We start from the raw sequence: 24,616 nt of genomic DNA, 5'->3' as shown, positions 1-24,616 counted from the left end.
GTATTTCTTCTTTAATAAAATAAAATAGATTTCTTATAATATCATTTATTCCGGATAATCAATTTACGAAATATAAGGGGGATTCCCTAAACTGTTGAATTGCTGAATTGTTGAATTTTGGTCAGCTGTTAATCAGCTGTTCTTTCAGAACTTCAGAAATTTCAGCAATTCAACAGCCTCGAGGCTGCGGAAAATTTTGTTGAATTGCTGAAAAGCCAGAGTTGTCACCTTTTTTTAAAAGTCGTGGCAACTCTGTAACATTTTAGTATCACCAGTACGCAATATTTATTTTAAAATCAACTTAGAAAGCATATTTGTGGTTCTTTTTACCTTGGTAACACTTTTAGACAGTTACTAGCAATAATAAATCAAATTTTACATGCTTTAAGTTCCGTGAAACTTTTCAACAAATAACAGCTGTTTGAAAATTCAACAGGAACCATTTTGGGTCGTTCCCTTAATTGCTGAAATTTTTTGTTGAATTTTCAACAATTCAGCAATTCAACAGTTTAGGGAATCCCCCTTATAACAAATTGTAAGAAAATTTGTATTTCACAAAGTCCGGTTTTTAGACTGAACACTGTTCGAAATCAAATGTTTTTGAGTCACCCTACTGAAAATATCGATTGCTGCGCATTTCTAACGATAACAGATAACATTGCCGGCGAAAATGGAAGCGGATCAAGCAGCTAGCAAGGAAGGTGCGTCTTAAAAGCCAAATAAAAAGGGGAAAACAATTGTTAATGGCTCTGAATTACAGCCGAGTCATGCATCGACCTCCTGGTGATCGTGCTGGACACGAATCCCTCGCAGCACATCGTTCGCCAGAACCCGCAGAACCTCACCCAAATCCTGGAGGCGGTGATTGCCTTCGGGAATGCGCATTTAATGCAAAAGGCCCAGAACAAACTGGCTGTGTTATCCTGCTCCCATCATGCCACGTGAGTGGGAAATCTACAAGATATGGACTTTCTCTAAACATCACTTATTTTCAGAAATTTCCTGTACCCTCTGCCCAGGAGACAAGTGGAATTGCGCCAGGTAGATGGGCAATATGAAGCCTTTAGCCTCGTGGAGAAGACGGTGAAACAGCAGCTGGGCAGCATCCTGATGAATGCTCCACGGCTCAGTGCTCCTTGCGAGAGTCTCCTGGCTGGCAGCATGTCCATGGCGCTGTGCTACATATCCAGGGTAAGGAAACCCCAGAGGATGACCTTTTAAATGTAATATTTACCCAGAAATCTACTCTTACAGCTCCAAAGGAGTGTGGCGCCTGGCGTGAAGATGCACTCCCGCATCCTGGTCCTCACAGGCAGCAATGAATGCGCCTCCCAGTACATGACCTTCATGAACGTGTTCTTTACCGCCCAAAAACTGGGCATTGTGATCGATACCTGCGCCCTGGACAAGACACTCAGTTTGCTCCAGCAAGGCTGTGATATTACCGCCGGCCAGTTCCTTAAGGTCACCCAGCTGGACGGCCTGCTGCAGTACCTCTTGTGGGTCTTCCTGCCCGCCCCGCAGATCCGTCACAAGTTGGTCCTGCCACCGCCGCCCAAGGTTGACTATCGAGCCTCCTGCTTCTGCCATCGTGAGCTCATCGACATTGGCTACGTCTGCTCGGTTTGCCTGTCGGTCTTCTGCAAATACAGTCCCATATGCACCACTTGCCAGTAAGTTTGGATAGTTTAATCAATAAGAACCTGTACTTATCATAGCTACTTCTTTGCAGCACAATTTTCAAGAACCCAGGACCTTTGCCCATTAAAGCTAAGAAGAAAAAGAAAACCGACAAGCAAATGTAGTTCCAGCTGTTTGCCAAAGGAAACAGTATGATAAATATAAAGGTACTTTTTAATTCTAAAGCGATATTCATTTGGGTATTTATAAAATATGTGGCATCATTCTCAGATGAGTTATTTAATTTATATCTTCATTTCATCATTTTATAAATCCCCAGATTACAAATAACCTGTTTGTAAAGCTTCACCGTTCTTTATTGAGCCTTTTCCCTTAGTTAATCACACATTTCTGGTTATTTTACTGAAATACATGGGTCCAAAGTTGGCCGGCAGGTAGGGCACCACCATCTGTCCATACTTGAGTCCCTTTGGGTGCTCAAACTTGAAAATATCGCTGAAGAGGGCCGTGTGCCGGCTCAGATCCTTGATGGTGGCTGTGATGCCGAACTCCGTGAACACCTTTTGCAGTGCCATGTGGACTACACCATCGTTTTGGATGGGCGACAGCGAGCAGGTGGAGTAAACCAAACTTCCGCCCGGTCGCAACAGGCGCAGACAGTTGGCCAGGATGCCCGCCTGGAGTTCAGGGATTCGCAGGCGCTCCTTAATGCGCGTTGGCTTGAATATGTTGTTGTCCTGTTCGTTGAGCACGTGGCGATCCGTGGTGCACGGCACGTCCACCAGGATCTTGTCGAACTGCTCGTACTGGTCGAGATTGCGGGCATCGCTCTGGTTGAAGATGAGCCGCTTGCCCGCCCAGCGTTCCTTGTAGTCAAACAAATACTCCTGCATCACTTTGCGCAGCTTATTCAGCCGGGATTCCTGAATGTCATTGCAGACGAGCTGGTCCAGGTGGAGGGTTTGAAGCAGGAGCAGGGATTTGCCGCCTGGAGAGGCACAGGCATCGAGCACCCGCTCGCCAGGCTTCACTTGCAGGAAGAGAGGTGGCAACGCGGAGGCTCCGTCCATCAGGAAGTGGGAAAGCACTCCAGTCAGGCACTTCTTGGGCCCCCTGAAGTCGGAGCAGTTGCCCATTTCGTAGGTGTACAGTGAGAGGTGCTCGGGGTAGTGGAACGATGACTCCGGTTCAATGGAGAGTGGAAAATCGGCGCTCGTCTGGTAGTACTTGTAGTGCTCCGACTCGGCCACCCAATCCTCCATGCCCTTGATGCTGTGGGCGGGCATGTATTCGTAGAGTCCGCCTGTGCCAAACTGCGGATCCACCAGGCGATGCTCGTCCAGCTTAACATCCTCCTCCAGCGCCTTTGTCAAGCTCTGTTTGAAGGGATTGCTGACTTCCTCCGGCTGTTTTTCTACTACGTTGTCAAACTTCAGTTCCAGTGGCAGTGGACTGGATGAACCATCCTCCCCGGAACTCGGATAAATGGAGGCCACTTCACGTTCTTGCTGCTTCCGCAGCAGTGCATCCAGTTTACGCTCGATTTCATGACGGGATTTCCCCTGTTCCGGCATCGTTTCCTCGCTGTCCTTCAGGCGATCCTGTGCCAGGTTGATCAGGGACTTCATGTTGATGGCTCCATCGGTCTCCAGCATGCTGCAGATCTGCTCCGTGTCCCCGAAGTTGTTGACCATGGCAACGTACTTGTGCCGCGTGAGGAGAGCCGCCCGCATGTTCTTCCACCGGCTGCCGTAGACACTCCCGTAGAAATCATCGAAGTTATCCAACGCCCGGTCGCAGTTGTTCTTCTTGTTCTGCAGGACATTCCAGCGCTTCTTGGCGCCGCTCTTCCACCTCCTCGGCAGCAGAAATACGCTGCGGACTTTCAACATTTTAAGAAAACTCCGTTGAAACCGGCAAGCTGATCACATGAAATCATATGGTTCTTCAGGCTTATCGATAGATGGAGCGCTGGGCTTTTGGCGCTCACAAAAATCGAAATTTAAATAGTGATAAGGGAAGATTAATGACAAAAAATAATAACCAATTTGTTGATAAGAACTTAAATTATTTTCCCAATTTATCTTCAATATTTAGTAAATTAAAATAGGTTTTATGAAGCTTTTAAAGTTTGTAAAGTCCTTTATGAATTTTTAATGTAGTTCTATTGTAACTTTCTCAAAGGAATCTCTACCAAACCAAATTAAAAGATGATCTGATAACTGACCACTTAGTTAAATACTTAAATACTTACTTAATTAAGTGATATAAAGCTTTTTTCATAGGTGGGGATTTTCAATTTAAGTTGTAACATTTTAGTGACATCCACAATTCAAAAAATGCCATATAGAATATATAAACAGTGGATTTGTTCATATCATTCACATCCATAAATATTTCGAGTTCTGTAGAATTGTAAATGGAAGCTCATATTGTTTGCGTTAAAAATAAAAACAAACATTGAAAGTGCGGGCATTCACCCGGCATTTCCATCAATACTGAAGGTGAAACCAATTTTCCCTGCCCCTCCCAATCTATAGAAAAACTCAAAGCATCCACTAAGACGTCGCTTTATTTGTAGACAACTTTTGAAATCAAGAGTGTTAAGTACATTAGGCGGGCTGAAGTGTTTATCCGTAATGGTGTACGGCTACTAACTATAGGGTTACAGCGATTTAAAAATTACATTGCACACTCAAAAGGGAGAACTCTTAAAGAGGGTTTTCCATATGATCTTAATGGGGACCATTTCGAAATTCCTTTTTCATGAGTTCATTATTCAGGGCATACAATGCATAATTGTAATTTTGGTATTTACAGTCCAGTGTCGACCATTTCATGTGGTGCATGCTTCGTCCAAAAGTTATCTGAATAAGCAGCATTTCTTCGAGTAATTTAGGCAGGGAAATCAAGCGAGATTAGCGATTTAGGGCTTGGTGGGGGCGAGCTCCTTCAACGGAGTCTTTTCATCCTTGGCCTCGGGATCCTTGGGGCTTCCCGACTTATTCCACGGCTGCTCGCTACCAGAACCCAAAAAGACAAATACGAGGAACTCAATAGCGAACAGGACAATGGTCACTCCGAAGATGATGCGCCAGGCTCCAATGTTTTGCTGGAAAATTCAAGAAACTAATTAAAAGGGGGGAACATAAGTGACGCAAGTTAACTTACATTTCCCTTGGTAACGAATCCCACGAAGAGGGGCACTATAATACCAGGCAAAGTAGCCGCCGTGTTGGTCAGAGCCACCAAAGTACCGGCAAAATTCGGGGCAATATCGATGTGATTGGACAGGAAGCCGGAGAACATGGAACCCATGGCCACGATGCCAACGGACATGACGGCCACCGCTTCGTAGTGACGGCATCCAATGTAGCACAGAACCAGTAGACAAACTCCAGGGATCAGGGTGCAAATGGAGGTGGCCGTCTTGCGGGCAACGGTGGTGCTGATTTTACCTGTTTTTTAAAAGAAATTATATTAAATTTTAGTTACTTTACAGAAAAATAAAAAAGATGCGAGAATTTTTATTTGTAATTTTAAAACTATTTTGTATAAAATCTTAAAACATAAAACTTTCCTTATGCTACTAAAAATAACTATATATTTTAAATCATTTTAAAATGGAACCCTTAAGATTTTTCGAAAAACCCCCAAAATTATCATTTTAAATCTTTATAAATTAGGTAATCAAATTCGTTTGAAGATTATTATTTTTGATAATTTCAAATGATTGGCTCGGAAAATAATAAAAATAGATAAGATAAGATTATTATAAATTCAAATATGAGGGTATATATTTAAATGCTATTTTTGAAGAAGCTTTAAGTTTTTTGTAAAACCCCCCAAAATAATCATTTTAAATCTTTAATTAGTAATTAAATTCGCTTGAACATTATTATTTTTGATAATTTGAAATGATTGGTTATAGAAATAATGAAAATAGTTAAGATAAGATTATTATAAATTCAAATATGAGTCTATATATTTAAATTCTATTTTATTCTATTGCTCCATTTCCAGAAGCAAAATCTGTGCGATCTTTTTAAAAGATATAAAAAGACTCACCCTTAGCCTGCAGACTGTCCAAGAGCTTTCCGAGGCAAATGCTGAAGATGATCATGGGGAAGTAGGGCAGAGCACTGAGAGCCGCATTGCTGGCCACGTTAAACTTGAGGACTTGCTTCATGTAGAACGGAATCTCGATGAGGAACATGTACCAGCCGAAGTTGCTACACGTGTGGGCAATCAGGATGGCCCAGAAGGGAATGGACTTGAAGACCTTGACCCATGGAACAGAGGGATGGTGCTCCGTTTTCGTCTCCGTGCCCAGCGAACTGGTGATCATTTGCCGCTCCTCGGGGCTAATGAAGCGCTGCTTGTTCGGGTTGTCCTGGACCAAGATGACCCACAGCAACATCCAGATGCAGCTGAGGGCACCCATCACATAGAACACCGACTCCCAGCCCCATTGGGCGGAGCAAACGCCGGCCAGGAGGATGGACAGAGCAGTGCCCGCCGAGGTGCCCACATAGATGATGGTGGACATGACCATGCGCTCGGTGGGCGGAGCCCAGGAGGCGATCATCACGTGCATGGCCGGGAAGGAGGCTCCTCCGCCGACGCCCTCCAGGACTCGCATCAGGATCAAGCCACCGTAATGCAAATTGGTGAACACCGGAGTCAGCAGTGTGCACACCACATTGATGGCCACCGAGAAGAGCATCACCCACTTGGCGGAGAAGTTCTCGGCCACGTGGGCCAGGGGAATCTGAGAGACGAAATAGCCCCAGAAGTAGCAGCTCAGCAGGGTTCCCTGCAGGGGTTCGCTCCAGTCGAAGGGTCCATCCTCGACCTTAGCCGTTGTTCCGTTGACAGGAGACGGCACTCCACCCGGCGGGTGGCACTCCTCCACCAGGGACACTTGGGAGACATTCGAGAGGGTTATGCTGCCTCCACCATGTCCTCCAACATCGCCGTGGGCCTTGATAGCCGTGTGATTCAACATGGCCACCATGGCGACACTGAGATTAACTTTTAGTCCATAGACAATGGCCATGCCAATGGATCCCAGGAGAGCCAACACATAGCGGGCGGGCACAAGTTCTGGAAGGAGAAAGAAAATAATTAGAAATATAATGAGGAGGGATTATATTAACGGATTTTGCTACCCAGCAAGTTCTGATTTCGCTTAAAGATTAGTTTAAAAAATGTTAATCAAAAATTATTAAAAATAAAAACAACATTTTGACTCAACATTATAGAATCAAAATTAAAAAATCTCAATTTTTTAAATTTTCATTAGCCACTAAAAGAAAATCAGTTTGCTTTAATGTTTAAGTTTTTTAATCATAGATCATCTTAAATATTTTTATTCTCCATAGAAATCCAAAAGCATTAAAATGTTAAAAAATATTTACATATTTTAAATGGAATCATATATTTAGATATTTTATTTACAGAATAAACCACTTTATAACAATCTATTTCAATATCCGGAAAATATATTCCGTAAGCAATTAAATAAACATTTCCCTCGGTTGTGTGAGGAAAGTCAATTTGATTAATGCCAGCGATATTCGTATTGGCCAATTCAATTGTTGCTCGACGAGTTTCAATTAGCATTGATATTTAATGCTAAACAATACCATTTAAGCAAATTAAGGAATTAGTTCTAGTTTTCTTTCGCTGCTCTTTCCCGAATCACAAGGAGTAAAGGCAAATATCTGAAGACACTGTAGGCTACCCGAAGGAACATTACCATTAAGATATTTTTAGGGACATGACACCACTTGGGTGTTTAGAACTCAATCACCTGGTGACCCACGAGTTCTACATGGAACCGACCACTGATTACTGGCAGTTGGGTAGGGTCAGTATATAGAACCATCGCACGCGCATCGATACCTCAGCGATTATAATCCACCCCCTTTTGAAATCGGAGAGGGGGACAATCATGTCTGGCAATTATGAGCACGTTGCGATAACGAGGGGTATAAATTTGTGGTCTTTGTTTTCAATTTCACTTTCATGGCTGTCAGAAGTGGGCCTTCCGAGCTGGCAACACGATTATTTATATTTGCTAATTGTTCCATCCATGCAGGGAGAATTATTCTCTCAATGTCTTGAGATATACCCTTTCTTTTGACAGGTTTATGGAGAAGGAGGTGTTAATTGTATCATCCACTAAGTTATTGTTAGTTTGGTTCCAGTAAAAAGTTGTATATGATTTGGGAAGAATTAAGATATAGATATATATTTCCTATTATTTTATTTTCTTCAATATTTCCTGAAAGAGTATCAATCCTTCGCTGGTAATTTCTTAAGACTTTATTACTTAATCTTTATTTGCCTTGTGTTAAATGCTGGAAAGCACCAATACCTTTCAGTTGGTAAGTATTCATAAATTTGATTAGTTGGGGCGTGGTGGTTAAGCTCAAGTACTTAGGGTAATCTATAAAGTGCTAAGATAAGACCGGCTGATCCTGGATAATTTCTCCATTAAACATGGTCAAATAGCCTTTACTTATTGACCTCCGTTTTTAATTGTTTAATTTATTTTACAACTGTTTTTTTGGTTTCTTGAAAAAGTATTGTGAATAATATTTTATGACAATATATTTATAAATATATTTATTTGAATGACAATATAATGTGATTCGGATTTATAACAGACTATTCAAATAAAATGGTTATTAAATATTTCACAACTATTTGGTGAAATATGAACATTTTTATTGAAATGTTTTTCTTGTAAATAGTAAACATTCTATTAGAAATAAAGGCTTATTTTTGTGCATCACAATTTGTGAAACCCCAGTTGTTTGCTATAAAACCAAAGGTTATTCATCCTGTGGGTGTCGTAAAAAGAGCTAATAAAATATTTGATTAGAGCTCCTTTCGGTAATCCCTACAAGCTAATCAATCTTGTGTACAAGAACTCTAAAAATATACGATACATTTTGTTATCATAAAACTCAAACTTTTACACAAATGCCGCATAAAAAGTTCGCGCATTTTGATTAAAGTAAACACTATTATTTACCGCACTCAAAAGCTTGGCAAACTTTCGCAGTTTTTGTTGGGATAGGTAGACGAATTTCAAGAATGTCGCGTTTGTTTGGCCTGCGTATACAAATTGGCTATATATTTGTATGCCAATATTGTTTATATCTATGACTTCCATTTGACCTTGCTTGGACCTCAGTCCCTGGGCATAAAAACGCCAAAAACAAATCAAATATGCCTCGTGGCGTGGGCAGTAATCTAAAAAAAGCCACAGCAACCTAAAAACATAAAGGATATGCCACACACACACACGCACACGTATACACGCGCAATAAGGAAGATTTCTGGAACTCACGCACACGAACGACCTTTGTGCCGGTTTTTGGAGGTCAAAGATGTATCTTTATCATTGCCTTGGCCTTGCCAAAAAAAAGTCTTTTTCCCACCCACTTGTTGCACTGCATTGCATTGCCACCAGATGATGCAGTCCACGACTGCAATCTCGAAACAGATGGTTCCGATTTACGTATAATCCATAACTTACTGCCCAAAACGCTGCCTTTGGCGGGCACTTCGTCCGTCATCTTGAGGATTTCTAGCTGGCGACCCGGTAAATGCTAATATTTTATTTAAACAGATTGAGATATATTCTCACGCCTCGGAACCGAAATAACGAAACCGAATGCGATACCGAAATCCACGTGCGTTGCCTTCGAAAGTTGCTCACCAACTGAAGCGGCTAGCTGGAATACTCTTTGATTTTGTGCGTCGTCCCCAAAAACAAAAAATTCTCGTTTCGCCTTGGTGTACGTGTGTATCTGTGTTTTTGGTTTTTGGGACCAAGTTGGTGGTGGTGGGTCTCGAGTTTTGGGATCTTGTTCTCTGGTTCCAAGTGGTTTGCCTGTCGTTTGGCGCGTATCTTCGAGCTTCGTGCTTTTGTGGGGTTCGGAAATTGTTTGTCATACTGCCCGAGAAAGATATACCCCCTCCACAATCCCCAAAGTCGTATGCCTCATACAGTAAACGCCTCTCCCCTTGTAAAAATTTCATTTGCCTTTCATTCGATTGCATCGTTACTTTTAGATACTTTCGGTTTGTGTCCCTGCTGGGTGGCGATCTCTGGTAAGTTGGCTTTTACCTATGCGCCCACGCATTCTACTTGGCCAGCATATCAATGGTCTGTCCCCGTGTTTAGGCCAATTTCGAAATACTTCATGAATGAAAGGGAAATAACAATTTAAGCTTCTAATTTATTAGACATCTCGGCGGAATTTTAAATACATTGGATAATTTTTGTGAGGCTAAAAAAAGAGTTGTTTTGAATTGATTAATTTGTATTCAAACAGGTGCCGAGCTTTTTAGTTCATAACATAAAGAATGCAAAGGAACAGTTAGAAATTTAACAAAAAGTGAAAAAGAATAATTTTTTCAAATTTTTTTCTAAACTTTCAACTATAGAATTTATAAACAAAATAATCATATTTAAAATATATTTAAAAACTCAGAAGGTAGATGAACTTTTCCTCTGTCCGTTACTTAATATAAACAATTATTATATAAGTATAGCAAATTGTCGATTAGTTCGCCTTACTCAACTCAAAAACAAAACCACAATAATATAATTTTTTATACAGATGGATAAATCGAAGCAATACGTATTCAAAGTGGTTATTAAACATTCAAAACGCGTGCATGAAATTAGTATAAATTTGGTTCGGCGATCTAGACCCAGTGGCCTATCAAGAAAGCCCAATCAAATGTATCAAAAATTATTTTTATTGTTTCGTTAACTTTGCGTTTTTTTATACATTCAAGACTAGTGTTTATGAATTTAAATGAATTTCTTATTTGATCAGTTAATAAACGCCAATCTTACAAGTTTTCCAGCGGATGAGATCTCATGATAAGAGGTGCGAAATCGTGATGCCCGTGGGGGGAATCGCTAAAACAAATGCTTCCTATTGGGAAAGACTCGTGAGCATTTATCAGAATGAGATCTATTAGTTATTTTTATGGGTGCTGGAAATAAATATTAAATTTCTCAATTTAAGTTCCTTGTTTAGTGTGTAAAAGTTGGCTTTATTTATTCTATTGTAAGAGCCTTATAAGCTTTTCCCTGCCTCATTGTCTAGCAGGTTTTTCTTTCTGGTCGTTGCTCATTTGCTGATGAGATATGCAAATGTCCCTCTAGTTTCCATTCAGACCCGCATCCAGTGACTTCCCCCACCATTCCTCCAACTTCAGGCTCCAATGCTCTTTTACTGGTTATATGTAAGTATGTACTTCACTCCATACATATTAATGCCCGCTTTTTGCCATTTTCTCTGTTGTTTGTATTTATTTAGTTTTCCTTTGCCATATGGCAACAATTTGGCTCTCAGTCGGGGTTGTTTAATGTGTGTTACTTTCTGCATCTGACAAATGAGCGACTATATTCGATAAGATATAATCGAACTTTCTAACTAAATCAGTAAGCATACGTTTTGATTTAAAGATAATTTTTAAGCATTTTATTATAAGAGAAAACAATGTCGTCTAATTTCATTAAAATTGTAGAATAATAAATTCAAATTAATAAATTGATATTTTTATAAACAAAAGCTAAAGTTAGTTTAAAGGGTAACCACAAGTCATAACAAAAATGACGTTCCATTGATCCCCTCTGAAATATCTGGACCTCAGCTTCGTAATTCAGTGTTTTGTTTATTCTTACTGTTTATGGTATATATTGTATTGTTTATGAATGACAAGGCCCTGTTGGGGTCTGTTTGCATAAAGTTGGACCTCATCAAGCGTCCGGGCCAGAACTTTGTTTTCAATTTCCAGTGTTTTCCACAATAGAGACTTCATGGCTGCTTGGTTCTCTGGGTTCTCCGCTGGACATGCATTTGTGTCAATGGGACTTGCATGGAACATTAAAGAAGTACAAAGTACTGGAGAGTACCGATGATGAAACCCATCTGAATTCCGATTGAAGTCAACGCGTGTGCGGAGGCCAATTGGTTTTTATTTAATTTTGGCACACACTTTGCTTAAAAGTCCACGCGACGCGTCTAGTTGTTAATTGGCTCTCATTGAATTGTCTCCCAATTTTCAATTATTTAACTTTTCCTTTCAAATTTTTTGTCTTGGTTTCGGTTGACAACAAAACGTAGAAAAAAGAAAATGATTTTTATGACTTTTTCATTGAGACGCTGTTACTGCGCAGCTAAAAAAACAAATTCCAATTCCTCTAATTGTAACTGATGATGATTGTTGTAAGCCCCAAATTGACACATTTCTATGATTTGATTCCAGGGAGAAATGCTTTTAATTTCCCATTTTTATTTAAATATCTGCCATTGACAACAGCGAATTGATTTCCAGGTCAATGGACTAACACCTCCCCCCCCTTTCGAAAAAACCCCCATTTATCCAATATTTCATTGGTTTTCAAACCAAAGACGTATTTTATTTAATCGTAAATCAGTTGCTTGTAAATAAATATATTTTCAAATTAAGCTCGCGCTCGGAACTTAAGGCGTAAATTAAAGGCCAAATATTCGGAGACCCAAAAAGTGTAAGGGAAAATATATATTATATTATAGTTACTTGAGTGTTCATATATATATATAGTTTTCTGTATTGTATTGTATACACACACACATATACGCTATTAATGCATTTTAAATACTCCTCCTCATCGTGTTTATCTCTGTATAAGTAATTTATAATTTATTTTTTATCATATTCCATAGTACATATGTATGTATATTTGATTATTACCAAAAACAGTCAGACAATTTCATTCAAATTAAAGATACGCCTCTCCATCGACGGCATAAGATATTTAAAATATTTATGCTCCTGAGCCACTTTTAATTTTGACAAATAGTTTGCATATTGTATACATATAGTTATATATATATATAATATATTTTGCTGCGGATATTCAGTAGGTATATACGATTAAAATTCTCATCAATTGTCAGATCGTTTTGTCCTCAAGTCGGCGCGTGTCTATAAAATAGTATAGTTCTCAATGTGGTGGTGTCAAAAATATTTAGTTATAAATTAAAGCAGTTAAGAGGACCATTGTCGCTTCTGAGCTCGATTAAAGTTGATAACTAGCCGATTTTGGCGATTGTTGCCATCGATATTTGTATATATTATATATATATATTTGAACGTTCTCCACTCATTGTTTTTGTACTAGTCGGGAAGCCTCTAGTTCGATAAGTATTACACAAGTAGATACAGATAGTTGCGGTTTCTCTGGATTTCAGTAATTGTACATTTAGTTGCCATAGACATCGATTTCATACAGGGATTAGTTGGCATAGATTCGGTTTAGTTCCATTTCGGTTAGGCTAGGGTTAGATTTCGTGGGACAAAATCGCCGAACCCTGTTCGGCGTCCTAAAAACATCGATTTGATTATGTTCTTGACATAGCACAATATATATATTAATGTTCATATGCATATAACAATAATTTAATTCTTGTTAGTTGGTTTAAAATTGAAATTCTACACAGAAATTGCACACGAGTTGACCTTGACACTATCTCATTACTATAATTGAATTAGAAATTTTAGTTTTTTTTTTTGGGTTTCTTTGTGTTCTTTGGATTATGTTATGTTCAATGTTCAAAAAAACGAGAAATACTCTTCGTGGGGCCTGTGGCTATCATTAAATACTATATAGACTATCGATGCTGTTTGGGATCTTTAGAAGTACTTCTCGCCATTATAGCTGGATCCGCGTTCGGCCACCGGTTCGTTCATGAATTGGCTTTGACTAACGGAGCGCTTCTTCTTGGCTACCATATATCGCTGTTTTGAGGAACCGAAACCTGGGGATATCATTTAAAATTTTAAATATATTTTTTCTTACAGAAATAGATATAAATCTAGACTTACGGCTATTGACTCCATTGTACTTGTGCTGACGCGGCACGTACTCGTATTTGGGCATCACCTGGTTGTTCTGGTTCTGGTTGTCGTAGTAGTCCACCAGAGCGGGTTGCGCCTGTACAGGTACATCCATCCAACTGGCCGCCGGCACATAGTCCAAATCGGAATCGGAGGCAATCATGGGCACCGGCACGGCGCTCTCCACATCGCTCTCCTTGCGCGCCCTTTCTCCGGCCTCCACCAAGGCAACCAGGGCCAACATATCGGCGGGGTTCAACTGGGTGTCGCGTTTCAGGCTGAAAATGAAGCAAAATATATGATTTATATTTTAAAAAAATGTATTTCTTAAGCCAGCAAATTGTATAAAATTGTTAGTGAATTTAAAACATTTTTTAAAGTAATTATTTTAATTTTAAAATTTTACATGACAATTTATAAAATTTTATGCAGTTTTTTCATTGACAAATTCATTTCATTAATAAACAAAAGATTAATCCTCAATTAAAAGCTTGAAAAATTTTGGAATATTTTATATACTTCTGTTGGCAAGAAAACTTTCAAAAATATTGCTCATACGTAGTGTTGCCCCTGGTTATTATAAGTATTCACTCAGTTATGGTATTGTTAAAGTAATTTTCATTTTAAAAATCCTTTCATAATATTTAACTTACCGCATATCATTGAATCGTCGGTATTTGTTGAGGTTGATATTTTCGCTATTATATCCGCTTCCGCTGGGAAGGCCACTCGCACTATTACCACCGTTGCCTCCCAAGTTGTAGTAGATACCGCGCTTGTTCCGGTCATCCAAGTTGTAGTTCCGGTTGGCATAGGTCAGCGGAACCGAGAGGGGAATGCTCTCCAGATAGGCCTCGGCATTCAGGAGATTTTGCAGATTATCGTAGGCCTTGTTTCGCGCACTCGATCCACTCACTAAACATTTGAAATGATAAGAAAAATGTTTTAATTTTTTGTGTAATTTATTAGATTAATTAAAATAAATCTGATGCCATTATTAATATACAACGACCATAAATAACTTTAAAAAATATATACCAAAGTGGCAATATAATTTGAATTTATTTTTTGACCTATTTTAATTATTTTCTTTAATTTACTTTTCCTTTAAAATCTAAATGTATTTATTGGAAAGGAAATAGATTAAATTCGAACTTAAAATTTACTTTAATGCTTTCTTTTAGGTCTTAAGATTATATATAAAGTTCGGTTAAAATTATCCTATAATTTTTTCCAACCCACCTCTTCGCTCCGGAACGTAGTCTTCGATTTCCTGCAGATCCCGTTCGCCATAGCTCACCGGGACGGCGGCCTCGTAGTCATCCGACCAGACGCCACTGGGCACATCGCTGCCGTAGTCGCTGGAGGCCAGCGCGGAGTACGGGTTGTACTCGTAGTTGATGCCCCGCTTGCGCATCGTGGAGCTGGCCACCGCCTCCTCCAGGGCAGTTGGCTCCTCCTGCAGCTGCTGTTGGCTATTCTGGGCGGCGGCTGCCACGGCGGCCAGGATCTCGTCGTTCGAGGGCAGGGCATACAGGCCGGATGGCACCTGTTGCGGCTGACTGGCGACGGAGATCGGAATGGGATTGTTCCGGGCCGAGGGAGTATTGCTAAAGGAAGCGGGCACAATTTCCGGACTCGACTTCTTGTCCGCCGTTGGCACGGCATTCGCAGTCGCCTCCTCGGAGCGTTTCGCTAATGGAGAATAGAAAGAACGAACACAAATTGGAATTGAAATTTTCCATCCATTGCCCCGCTGCTTCTGGCCCAGTGCTTTGGGGCACTCCAATTTTCCATTTCCCATTTCCCCGGGGCTGATTCAATAAATTCGCAACCCCCGCAGCCGCAGTGACCGCAAAACCAATTAGCCGTCGTCCGCCAAACGAGTACCATAATTGTTTTATACACTCGAGCATATTTCTCGGTCTGCGCTAATTGCTTTTAGCGCCCTGACAGCCGGGCTTATATTTATTTTTATGTTTATGTTCGGGCAACCAATGTAATCCCCAGGACGAAGGACCAAGGACCAAGAACCGACCCCATTAATCCTAATCACATTGCTCCGATGGCATCGAATTGAAAAGGGGTTCCAGGTTCCAGCTCTTCGCGCAACAGTTGGTCCCGCTAATTGGCCTGGTTTTTAATATCTCGGATCGGTTGATAATGATAATCGAGCGCTGGCTGCCGCCAATTAAGTTTCACTTAGCACTTGACATGAGCCCTCCACATGAGCGGTTATTCAATCTCCATCTCCGAAGCCAATCCCGAGTTCAGGTGGACCAGCCACCTGGGTCGTGATGAGAAAAACTCGTTAAACTCCCTAGCAGCGAATATGGATTTGGCATTTGGCAAGGTTCCGCGAATTGCTAAAGGGGGTTTTTTTCTACACAACAGAAAAAAAGTGAACAATATGGAATTGATATTGTTTCATATCAATTTTTCCATAACAAAAAGGTAAGATTTCATATCAATACGGTACAAAATCATATGTTACAAAACATCCTTTTGATATGAACACAAAACGGACCAATATTGATATGCAAAAATATGATTTTGATGACTATTTTTGCTTTCTTTTTCTCTGTGTCAGGGGACTATCTATAAGCTTATCTCTATGGAGCTTTGATAGTCGATTATTGAGAAGAGAGATATCATAAATGGAATGGAGTGGGAGTGATACCCAAATAGCTATGATTTATACGACCCCAATGATTAATGTGTGATTAGCTTGTGCCAATTGAAAGGGCCAGGTGGTAGTAAATAAATAGATATATTTATCAGGAAATGGTATGCCATAAAATGACATGCGGTTTGGATCAAATGGTGAAAGAACCTTTGGAAGTATTTATCATATTTACCATTTGGATATATTATATTTGCATTATGCATGTCATTTATAATAAGCTTGTGAAATACATCAGGTTGAATACTATTTATAGGGTTTTACATGAAATACCCTTTTCGACCAGGTCAAATTTACCTGGCCTCATATCAAATTAAAATTGATCTTAAATAATGTAAAATCGATCTACGTTTCATATCAATTTTTTTTGGGTGTATACTTTAAAGAAAGCCATACTTTAAGATACCTTTTCTAAGTTCTTAATAACAGGTTTAGTTTCCATGTGATGACCAAAGCAACACCCACCTTTCTTTGAAATTCTAGCTTAGCTGTAAAAATGTACATACTTTAAGGCGACAACACAATTTATGGATTACATGTAACCCAGTTCGCAATGCCCCCGGGTCCTTGGGTCAGCCGAGAATTCCAGAAAGCGGCTCTGGCTAAATGATTCCAAGAATCCCCGGTTATTTAATGCCAACAATGCTCGTGTTTCGCTTTTATTCCCATCCACGCCATTGCCGTTAAATATGTTTATATGTGGCAAATGTCCTGCTCTCGGATGTCCATCACTTGGGGTGGGTACTATGGTACTTGTATAAATAAATAAATAATAAAAAAGAAAAGCTCTGACGTTTGCTGACGTCGTCCTCGTCTTTTTTTCCCCCACAAGAGTGTTCACTGAACTGTAAAAGTATCAACAAGTTGTTTGCTCCCCGCACACACACACGCACACATGCGCAGAGATTAGGGGTTGTGGGTGGTTCTCCCCCTCAGTGGGTGGCTCCTTAGCCAGCAGCTGTTCGAAAAGTCGGGCCACCACAGACAACTCGACATGAACATGAACACAATTAACGCCATGGCTAAGTCCTTGGGCGCTTTTCTTTTTCTCTCTCCCCCTGAAACACAGAAATAACTTAATAACCACGGCATATGGAAAAATTTGTTAAACGCATTTGGGAGCCTGCGGTTTTCGGAATTGTCGAGGAATAAAATCCAGGATCCTTTCCCTGAATATTTCATAACCATTCGATAATGATGATGATGGTGGCGACGAGTGACAGGAACGGCCAGCAGCCATTGCTTTTATAAATATTTAATGTGCACACTTGACTGCCGACGCTGCTGGTGCGTAATTTTCAACGCTAGGGTGGACCCTGTTTTCACTTTGCATTTTAAAGAGTGTCAGGAGTCCCAACAGCTGGACACTTGAAGGCTGAGCCTGTTTGCCTTTGTCATTAAGCTGCCATATGTAATTTAATAAACACGATGGGGGGCTGTTGGCTTGGCACCCACTATAGCCACCCATCAGGGGATTTAATAAATCTATTTAGGGGGCAAAGTGTTGTGGGGGCGAAATCTATTAGTGCTTTCTCCAGAGACAAGCACTGGAAAGTATACTATGAATTATGTTCTGGGAAATCGAGTGGTTAATTAAAATGTCAGCCGAAATCGTTCTTAGCCTCCAGAATTTCGAACCATTTTGTAAAATCCCTAGAGATTTATATATGGTCTTAAATGATTAAAAATTTTCTTTTATATCTTTAGCATCTATTAAATATTTTTTAAACTGTCTAATAAACTTGTTTTTCAGGTTCTAGAAAGAGCCATAGAATAGAACATATTTTGGTGCATACTTTCAGGCACCTTTCAATGATTTTAAACTTCAATAGATTTAATAGGTGTTTTTACCTTTTGAGAAATCTGTGTGATTGTTTTGTCAACGTAGCAATTTAATTTGATTTAATAGCAATTTTTTACCGTACATTTTAATTGGCTTACATTTTCAGCTAACGAGACAAATTGTCCACCCCAATTCAATTTATACATTTTTTTCGAGGACCTGCGTTTGACATTTTGATGTGGCTGCCGTTGGCTTTAGGCGATTGACATTTGACCAAAGCCCAGCTGCTTTTTTGGCCTTACTTTCAGCGGTTTGGGCCGCTAACGAACGTGTTGCATACAAGGGAGTATGTATGAATGGGTGAGCATTCGAAAATCGGGAGGGGCAGGCCGTAGAGAAATGGGATCGAAAAGGCTTAACAGCTTGAGCTGGCTGCCTACTTAAAGGCTCAATGCTGCGGTGAAAGTGGGCGGTGGGTGCTAGCTGAAGTTGGGTAAGAGATGGGTGGGACTTTCTCCCAAGATGTGGTGAATGTTGAATGGCGATGCTAGGCGAAAGGCGCCAGGCAAGCAGAAAATGCTGAAAGCGCAGAAGGGGCTGAAAACTTTCGCCTAACTCGCTTTCTAAAAATAGAAATGAAATCGCGCGCACGTACGCACACTTTAACAGGCAAGGAGGGCAAACACACACACACACACACACACACCGAGTACGTGTATTTGGTGCATACGTATGTGTGCACAAAGGAGGCTGGCCGCCATTTTGTGTGGCGAACGCCTACGCGATGTTTAACTGCGCTGTAGGTTCCTATGTGCTTGTGTTGGTGGGCTCTTAGCCACATACATATATGTACAATGTAATAGCACTGGAAGAAATAGGTAGTTTTTGTATTTTAAAAAGCTTGGAAAAGTAGATTTTACCTTGCACTTGAACGGCATTATTTAAACATTAAATTATTAAATATTTATTAAATAAATTAGTTTTAATAAATTAATATTTATTTTGTTTAGTTATAGTAAATAACTGTAACTTTATTATGTTTTAAATATATACATTTTACTTCAATACTCTTTTAGTGCGCGTGTTAAATTTAAAGACCGCTTTAAACCTTGAAAATGTATGGATATTTGGTGATTAGACCCTACTTTAAATTTAACATGCGGAGGAGAAAACTGCCAAAAGTATATTTTAAAATTATTTGCAGAAGAATGGAATTGACACATTTTTAAAAAAAAATATTGCTACTTTTTTGATTTTCAATTGTAGTTAGTAAACTTTAAAGTATATAAAACTAATTATATTTGTGTAATGTTCTATTCTTCAAAGTATTTAAAAATGTTAAGCCCATAATACATGCAATAATTTCGGTTTAGTTTATTTAATTTTCCCCTGATTTGAAAAGGTGCTATTTTCGCAGTGTAGAGACAGTAATGATTCACTAAGCCAGTGTAAGAACAACAACCGCAGGATGGAAATTTGTGAAATCGTGCAAAAAGGATGTGGACTCAAGGGGGCGGGGGCGGGCAGGACAAGACAGCGACAGCGACATCGCAGGAGAAGGCGACAGCTGTCGTCCTGGCGCAAAACACCTACGCAATTTCCTGGCGCAAACGGCAAACGGTAAATGGGAAATGGAAAATGCTAAATGAGATGAGCCCCAAGATGGAGCCACTCGAGCGGATGCCCGAGAACGAGACCCTCCGAAAAATCAGCAGCCCACCCACGCAGACGACGAGGACGAGCTGAGCAGATTTCGCCTAGGGGCGAGAGTTTTTCAAAAAACTCGAAATTTCCCAATAACCTTTAGCATTAAACGCGGGTGGCGAGTGGGCGGTAGCTGCTCCCAACTGAGGAACTGAACTTTGGCACTCACCTGCTGCCGGCTGTTGCTGCTGTTCCAGCTGCTGCTGGAGCTTATGATTGGCGCTGGTGGAAAGCTCCGTGTCCTGGGCGAGAACGGAGGCGGGCACCGCCCGGATCGGCGGACTGAGGCACAGGATCAGCGCCAGGATGACCAGCAAACTGCTGCTGGGCAATGACATGCTGCTCATGGCTCCTTATTTTGGCTGCACTTCACTACTCTGAACGGTGTCCCAAATAGGATTCGGATTCGGTTACGGATACGGTTTCGGATCTGGCTGGTGGGTGGGAGGTCGACTTCGACTCCTGTTCCGTGTCGTCCTTCTCCAGTGGTGGTCTGCGCACTTCGACTGTTCTGAATGAACTGACGTCCCAGCGACGCAGTGCAACAGTTTTTAACGTACTGGCCCCGATTCCGTGCCGTTGGCCGTTCTTTTGCAGACCCAGTAGCACCACCCATTCCACTCATTCAACCCACCCACCCACCCACCACTTCCCGTCCGGTCTGCACACAACCTACGTCACTCTCATTGATAAAGAATTGCGGACCTCAGAGGAGCCTGCTTACGTAGTTCCCTGGCCAGGCAGCTCGGCAATCCTCCACTGCGCCTGCGTCGAATCTGCAAAGAGCTGCGTTACTGCCTGGCCATTTCTGTGTGCTTCTATGGTGCGATGTGTGCCCCTATGACACTGGTTGTTATGTAAATTGAATACGTAGTTGCACAATCGTCAGTTTATATTAAGATGGAATTTCTTTAAAAAAAAAGTACTATTAAAAACTTATTAGAATGTTTCAAAATTTTTTTACTTTTTATAAAAGATGATAATTTATAAAATAGGGTTGCTTTTAATATTTAAAAAAATCTATGGTGCGATGACACTGGTTGTTATGTAAATTGAATACGTAGTTGCATAACCGTCAGTTTATAATAAAATATAATTTTCTTTTAAAAAAGTTCTATCTATTAGTAATTTTAATACCCTTAAAATGTTTAACAAATATTACCTTTTTAAAAAGATGATGATTTTTAAAATAGGGTTGCATTTAATATATAAATGCTAACAAACGGTTGAGTTAATAATGTCAACTTTGACCTTGAGTTCACCAAAAATCCTCACATCTATCACATCCTCACGTCGATTAAAGAAATCACTTATAGAAATCAAAATATTTTTTGTATAAAAGTTACATAAATATATGCATATTATATTTTTTGTATAAAAGTTACATATTTATCTAGCATATTATTGCGGTCAGTCTTCTTTCTTTGTTTTACTTGAAACTGCATCTTCGGAGCGAGGATCTTTTATCTGAAGGACATGACGCCGAGAATGGAGAATTTGTTGGTGGAGCCGACTGGCGAAGAAGGTCCCGGCGAACTCAACAATACATAGATCCGACAATACATAGATCGACACTGGTGATTTAGGGCAAATCCGGTATGGTGATCGAGGTCTGACAAATGTTTGCGCTCAGTTGAGCGCTGTACAATCATAGATCATATAAAACCCCAGCTATGACTTCTGGTTAACATTACATGTTTTCTCCACAAACAGGATCCACTCACTGAGAAAATCCTTCGGCTTCTACCAAGGGCTTCATTCTTCTCCCTGTCTATATCCACCAGCTGGGTATAGACAGGGAGAAGAATGAAGGACTTGGTGGAAGCCGAAGGACATTCTAAGTGAGTGGATACTGTTCGTCGAGAAATCATGTAATTTTAACCATAAGTCGTAGCTGGGGCTCACGAACCTGCTGATTGGCCTGATACTCATTTTGCAGGCGGAAAGCAGTTCCGTATCGAATCTATTGCCCCAATCTGCCCCAAGTATCCCTTATGACTTTTAAAACTGCGGACGGTGACAACTCTGCAATGGTATACGAAGTGAAAAAAATATAAGTATATGGACTAATAAAAAATTTGGTTTTTTCTCAGTGTTGATAGTAAATGCCTGCGCATAGCTAATTATTTTGTTACTAATTTAAGTTTTATTTTAAACTATTGTTTTACGGCAAACATTGATAGATTAAAGATAGTATTACTGAGTTCTTCTTAAATTTTAACAGACTACAAAACTTGTATTTTATTATTGTCGAATATATAAATATATATATGTACATTAAAAAAGCGAGGCCCTTTCAGAAGCGGTGTTAAAATATTTGAATTAAAAGAAAATTGACACTGAAATTAAGGGTAACTTCTTTATTTGTTTGACAACTCAGTTACTATGTGAAAAAAATCTGAACTTTCTACTGTCAATGTCATGTCAATGATGCGGCACAATTTGTTGGTTAATTAAAAATATACATATAAGTATTATTCAGTTAAATTGTTATCTGAACTCGCGGTGTCGTATACTGTTTATAGCTTGGAATATAAATTGTTTCTTTTAAACTAAATGTAAATGTTATAATCTAATATTATATTGATGAACCAGTTACAGACCTGCAACTCAGTAAGATTTGCCTCCAAGAAGAGGGTCAACTTACCCGCACCACTGGAACAGTCGTTGTAGCGGTGCTCGTAGAAGAAACTGACCAATTTATGGTGGAGTACTTTACTTTAATTGCCTGCGTGTTGATCAAGACCTTCTCGTTGCCATCGGGCGGTGTTTATTGCGGTCATCTAGTCGCGTTGCAGCTTAAACTTTTGTCTTTAAGTTATGAAAAAAAAAACTATTAAAGATCACCAGAAAAAATAATAATACAACTTAAAGCGCTTATTTACAAGTAAAATTTTTGATTTTTGTGTAATCTTTTCAATCGGAAAATTGTGTTGTCAGCACGAGCTCTGATTTTTGACTAACTTTTCTCGAAGGCAAGCAAGTTAGAAGTGGAGAAACATCGATGTCTGTGTCAAAAAAATCGGGCTACTTCGATATTGAAAAAAAATTGTCAATTCTATAGTCTCATGGCCATCTAGTGTTCGAAAATAGGTTTTAAATTTCATATTCAAATCAGTTTGGCCTACTTGGTCAAATTGTTCAAAAATATTTAAGGTATTAACAGTTTAATTTACTGTTTATAGTTTTTAATATTAATTATTATTTTAAAATAAATCTAGAAATATAAAAGTCGTTTTGTACATTAAATGAAATTGCAGGTCCTTACGATTTGCCTACACCGAGATGAATGCGCGATACCATCGGCAAACCAAAAAAAACACCGGAAAAACTAATACAATTGAAAACGCTTACTTACAAGAAAGATTTTTGATTTTTTTTTTAATTCTATTTGGGCTAAAAATTGGTTGCGATCTCCCCACGGACTATGATATTTAAAGACAGGCAAATCCTTTATACACCAAAGACATGGTCACCTAGGGTTCGAAGATAGATAAGCAAATATAAAAACCATTGAACTCGCATTGAAGCGCAGCGCATAAATATTAGATTTATTAAAAATGGCTAATGGCGGACAGCAGGAAAGCGGTAAATCGTGGTTGTCTCCATGGGACCGCCGAGGCCAGGACATCCGCTTTTTGGATTTGTTGGCAGCGGCCAGGAAACCGGTGCGAAGTTTTCCGCCGAGGCACCTTCCTTTTTAAGTTCATGAACGAGATCTGGACACAGACTTCCTGTTGCTAGCCACTTGATTGGAACTGCAAAAGAATCCCTACCGGGCTATAACGATATGACCGATCTGATGGGTAATATCGTTGTAGCCAGGTAGCAATTCTTTTGCGTTCCAATCTGGCGTTTAGCAGCAGGAAGTCCATGAGAAAAGCTCGTTTGGTGCACTTCGTCGATGATCAAGTGGATGATGATTTAAAGGAGGAACTCGCATCTGCGTATACCCCTTTGCCATGGAGCGGGGGCAAGGAATCAGGCCAGTAGATCGCACGACTTCTTTTCGCTGGCGATGGGATGAGCGATTCGCTGGCCGCGCTCCAGCTCTACGAGGAGTTTGCAACCTTGAAGTGCAATTTAGTGTGTCGTCACGCAATGGGTATGTTCGTCTTGACAGCTCCGCACCTTCTATTGTTGTCAGGCCTAACAGTTGCACAGTTTATAGTTTTGATTATTAGTTGATATTTTAAAATAAATGTAGAAATATAAAAGTCATACCTTATATTTAATGAACCAGTTGCAGCACTTGGTGGCCATTCGCCGAGCGCCCTGTCAAGATTTTGATCAGCTTGCTCTACGAACACCGCTTCAACCCCCTGCGCTTTGAGGTCCTCCTCCACGACGCGGCCTTCAAGAAGGGATACAAAAAGAAAACTATTTAAAAGCATTCGAAGAATAAATGAAACTAAATGCGCTTATTTACAAGTAAAATTTTTGATTTTTGTGTAATCTTTTCAATCGGAAAATTGTGTTGTCAGCACGAGATCTGATTTTTGACTAACTTTTCTCGAAGGCAAGCAAGTTAGAGGTGGAGAAACATCGATGTTTGTGTCAAAAAAATTGGGCTACTTCGATTTTGAACAAAAATTGTCAATTCTATTGACTCATGGCCATCCTGTGTTCGAAAATAGGTTTAAATTTTATTTTCAAATCAGTTAAAAAATATTTAAGAAGGTATTAACAGTTTAATCTACTGTTTATAGTTTTTAGTATTATTTTAAAATAAATGTAGAAATATAAAAGTCGTTCTGTACCTTTAATGGAACAGCAGGTCCTTACGATTTGCCTACGAAGAGATGAATGCGCGATACCATCGGCAAACCAAAAAAAAAACACTGGAAAAATTAATACAATTGAAAACACTTACTAACAAGAAAGAT

At 39.8% G+C, this 24,616-nt stretch overlaps 4 protein-coding genes and 3 long non-coding RNA genes across 15 annotated transcripts; 2 read left to right on the top strand and 5 right to left on the bottom strand.

Moving 5' to 3' along the window:
- Positions 1-603: 603 nt before the first annotated feature.
- Tfb4 (transcription factor B4) lies at positions 604-2,155 on the top strand. 2 transcript variants are annotated; one of them, XM_070216683.1, is made up of 6 exons: positions 604-701; positions 761-941; positions 996-1,191; positions 1,255-1,673; positions 1,733-1,847; positions 2,018-2,155. In XM_070216683.1, the coding sequence occupies exons 1-5, from the start codon at positions 671-673 to the stop codon at positions 1,803-1,805; spliced, it is 900 nt and encodes a 299-aa protein (XP_070072784.1). In that variant the 5' UTR covers positions 604-670; the 3' UTR covers positions 1,806-1,847; positions 2,018-2,155. The 2 variants fall into 2 exon arrangements, with proteins under 2 accessions (XP_070072784.1, XP_016997812.1); XM_017142323.3 differs by lacking the exon at positions 2,018-2,155 and having other exon boundaries at positions 1,733-1,910.
- l(2)10685 (5-methylcytosine rRNA methyltransferase l(2)10685) lies at positions 1,837-3,533 on the bottom strand. The gene has a single exon (XM_017142322.3). The coding sequence runs from the start codon at positions 3,531-3,533 to the stop codon at positions 2,022-2,024; it is 1,512 nt and encodes a 503-aa protein (XP_016997811.2). The 3' UTR covers positions 1,837-2,021.
- Positions 3,534-4,195: 662 nt separating this feature from the next.
- Positions 4,196-9,402, bottom strand: MFS3 (major facilitator superfamily transporter 3). The gene is made up of 4 exons (XM_017142325.3): positions 9,194-9,402; positions 5,710-6,747; positions 4,813-5,099; positions 4,196-4,753 (listed from the first exon to the last, which is right to left on the bottom strand). Exons 1-4 carry the CDS (start codon positions 9,231-9,233, stop codon positions 4,568-4,570), a joined length of 1,551 nt encoding a protein of 516 aa, XP_016997814.2. The 5' UTR covers positions 9,234-9,402; the 3' UTR covers positions 4,196-4,567.
- Positions 9,403-10,327: 925 nt separating this feature from the next.
- On the top strand, positions 10,328-11,128 carry LOC138914824 (uncharacterized). The gene is made up of 3 exons (XR_011420639.1): positions 10,328-10,559; positions 10,785-10,920; positions 10,995-11,128. It is a non-coding gene; the product is annotated as an uncharacterized lncRNA (long non-coding RNA).
- A 930-nt stretch (positions 11,129-12,058) lies between these two features.
- Positions 12,059-20,354, bottom strand: LOC108057864 (uncharacterized). Of its 2 annotated transcripts, XR_011420632.1 has the most exons (6): positions 19,900-20,354; positions 14,803-15,255; positions 14,214-14,475; positions 13,549-13,838; positions 13,287-13,481; positions 12,059-13,248 (listed from the first exon to the last, which is right to left on the bottom strand). XR_011420632.1 is itself a non-coding variant. In XM_070219499.1 (5 exons), the coding sequence occupies exons 1-5, from the start codon at positions 20,075-20,077 to the stop codon at positions 13,357-13,359; spliced, it is 1,308 nt and encodes a 435-aa protein (XP_070075600.1). In that variant the 5' UTR covers positions 20,078-20,354; the 3' UTR covers positions 12,059-13,356. The 2 variants fall into 2 exon arrangements, 1 of the variants encoding a protein (XP_070075600.1); XM_070219499.1 differs by having other exon boundaries at positions 12,059-13,481.
- A 20-nt stretch (positions 20,355-20,374) lies between these two features.
- LOC138914823 (uncharacterized) lies at positions 20,375-23,103 on the bottom strand. Of its 6 annotated transcripts, none has more exons than XR_011420635.1 (6): positions 23,089-23,103; positions 22,378-22,541; positions 21,640-21,755; positions 21,116-21,370; positions 20,893-21,039; positions 20,375-20,506 (listed from the first exon to the last, which is right to left on the bottom strand). It is a non-coding gene; the product is annotated as an uncharacterized lncRNA (long non-coding RNA). The 6 variants fall into 6 exon arrangements; XR_011420634.1 differs by lacking the exon at positions 23,089-23,103 and adding an exon at positions 22,616-22,775; XR_011420638.1 differs by lacking the exon at positions 23,089-23,103 and having other exon boundaries at positions 22,334-22,840.
- Positions 23,104-23,249: 146 nt separating this feature from the next.
- LOC138913898 (uncharacterized) lies at positions 23,250-24,278 on the bottom strand. Of its 2 annotated transcripts, XR_011419774.1 has the most exons (3): positions 24,160-24,278; positions 23,955-24,084; positions 23,250-23,879 (listed from the first exon to the last, which is right to left on the bottom strand). It is a non-coding gene; the product is annotated as an uncharacterized lncRNA (long non-coding RNA). The 2 variants fall into 2 exon arrangements; XR_011419773.1 differs by having other exon boundaries at positions 23,955-24,268.
- Between the last annotated feature and the right edge of the window lie 338 nt (positions 24,279-24,616).

This window comes from Drosophila takahashii, chromosome 2L, assembly GCF_030179915.1.
Source record: "Drosophila takahashii strain IR98-3 E-12201 chromosome 2L, DtakHiC1v2, whole genome shotgun sequence".
In the NCBI taxonomy this organism is placed as follows: domain Eukaryota; kingdom Metazoa; phylum Arthropoda; class Insecta; order Diptera; family Drosophilidae; genus Drosophila; species Drosophila takahashii.
This window is presented reverse-complemented; position numbering and strand designations above follow the sequence as displayed.

What these genes read in the sequence shown, in the direction of transcription:
- Tfb4 (XM_070216683.1), top strand. Translation starts at nt 671, where the DNA reads ATGGAAGCGGATCAAGCAGCTAGCAAGGAAG. An exon ending in TCAAGCAGCTAGCAAGGAAG is followed by an intron (nt 702 to 760) that starts GTGCGTCTTAAA and finishes TCTGAATTACAG; the next exon opens with CCGAGTCATGCATCGACCTC. An exon ending in TCCTGCTCCCATCATGCCAC is followed by an intron (nt 942 to 995) that starts GTGAGTGGGAAA and finishes ACTTATTTTCAG; the next exon opens with AAATTTCCTGTACCCTCTGC.
- MFS3 (XM_017142325.3), bottom strand. Translation starts at nt 9,233, where the DNA reads ATGACGGACGAAGTGCCCGCCAAAGGCAGCGTTTTGGGCA. An exon ending in CAAAGGCAGCGTTTTGGGCA is followed by an intron (nt 6,748 to 9,193) that starts GTAAGTTATGGA and finishes TTCTCCTTCCAG; the next exon opens with AACTTGTGCCCGCCCGCTAT. An exon ending in GATTCGTTACCAAGGGAAAT is followed by an intron (nt 4,754 to 4,812) that starts GTAAGTTAACTT and finishes TGAATTTTCCAG; the next exon opens with CAAAACATTGGAGCCTGGCG.
- LOC108057864 (XM_070219499.1), bottom strand. Translation starts at nt 20,077, where the DNA reads ATGAGCAGCATGTCATTGCCCAGCAGCAGTTTGCTGGTCATCCTGGCG. An exon ending in GCAGCAACAGCCGGCAGCAG is followed by an intron (nt 15,256 to 19,899) that starts GTGAGTGCCAAA and finishes ATTCTCCATTAG; the next exon opens with CGAAACGCTCCGAGGAGGCG. An exon ending in CTACGTTCCGGAGCGAAGAG is followed by an intron (nt 14,476 to 14,802) that starts GTGGGTTGGAAA and finishes TCAAATGTTTAG; the next exon opens with TGAGTGGATCGAGTGCGCGA.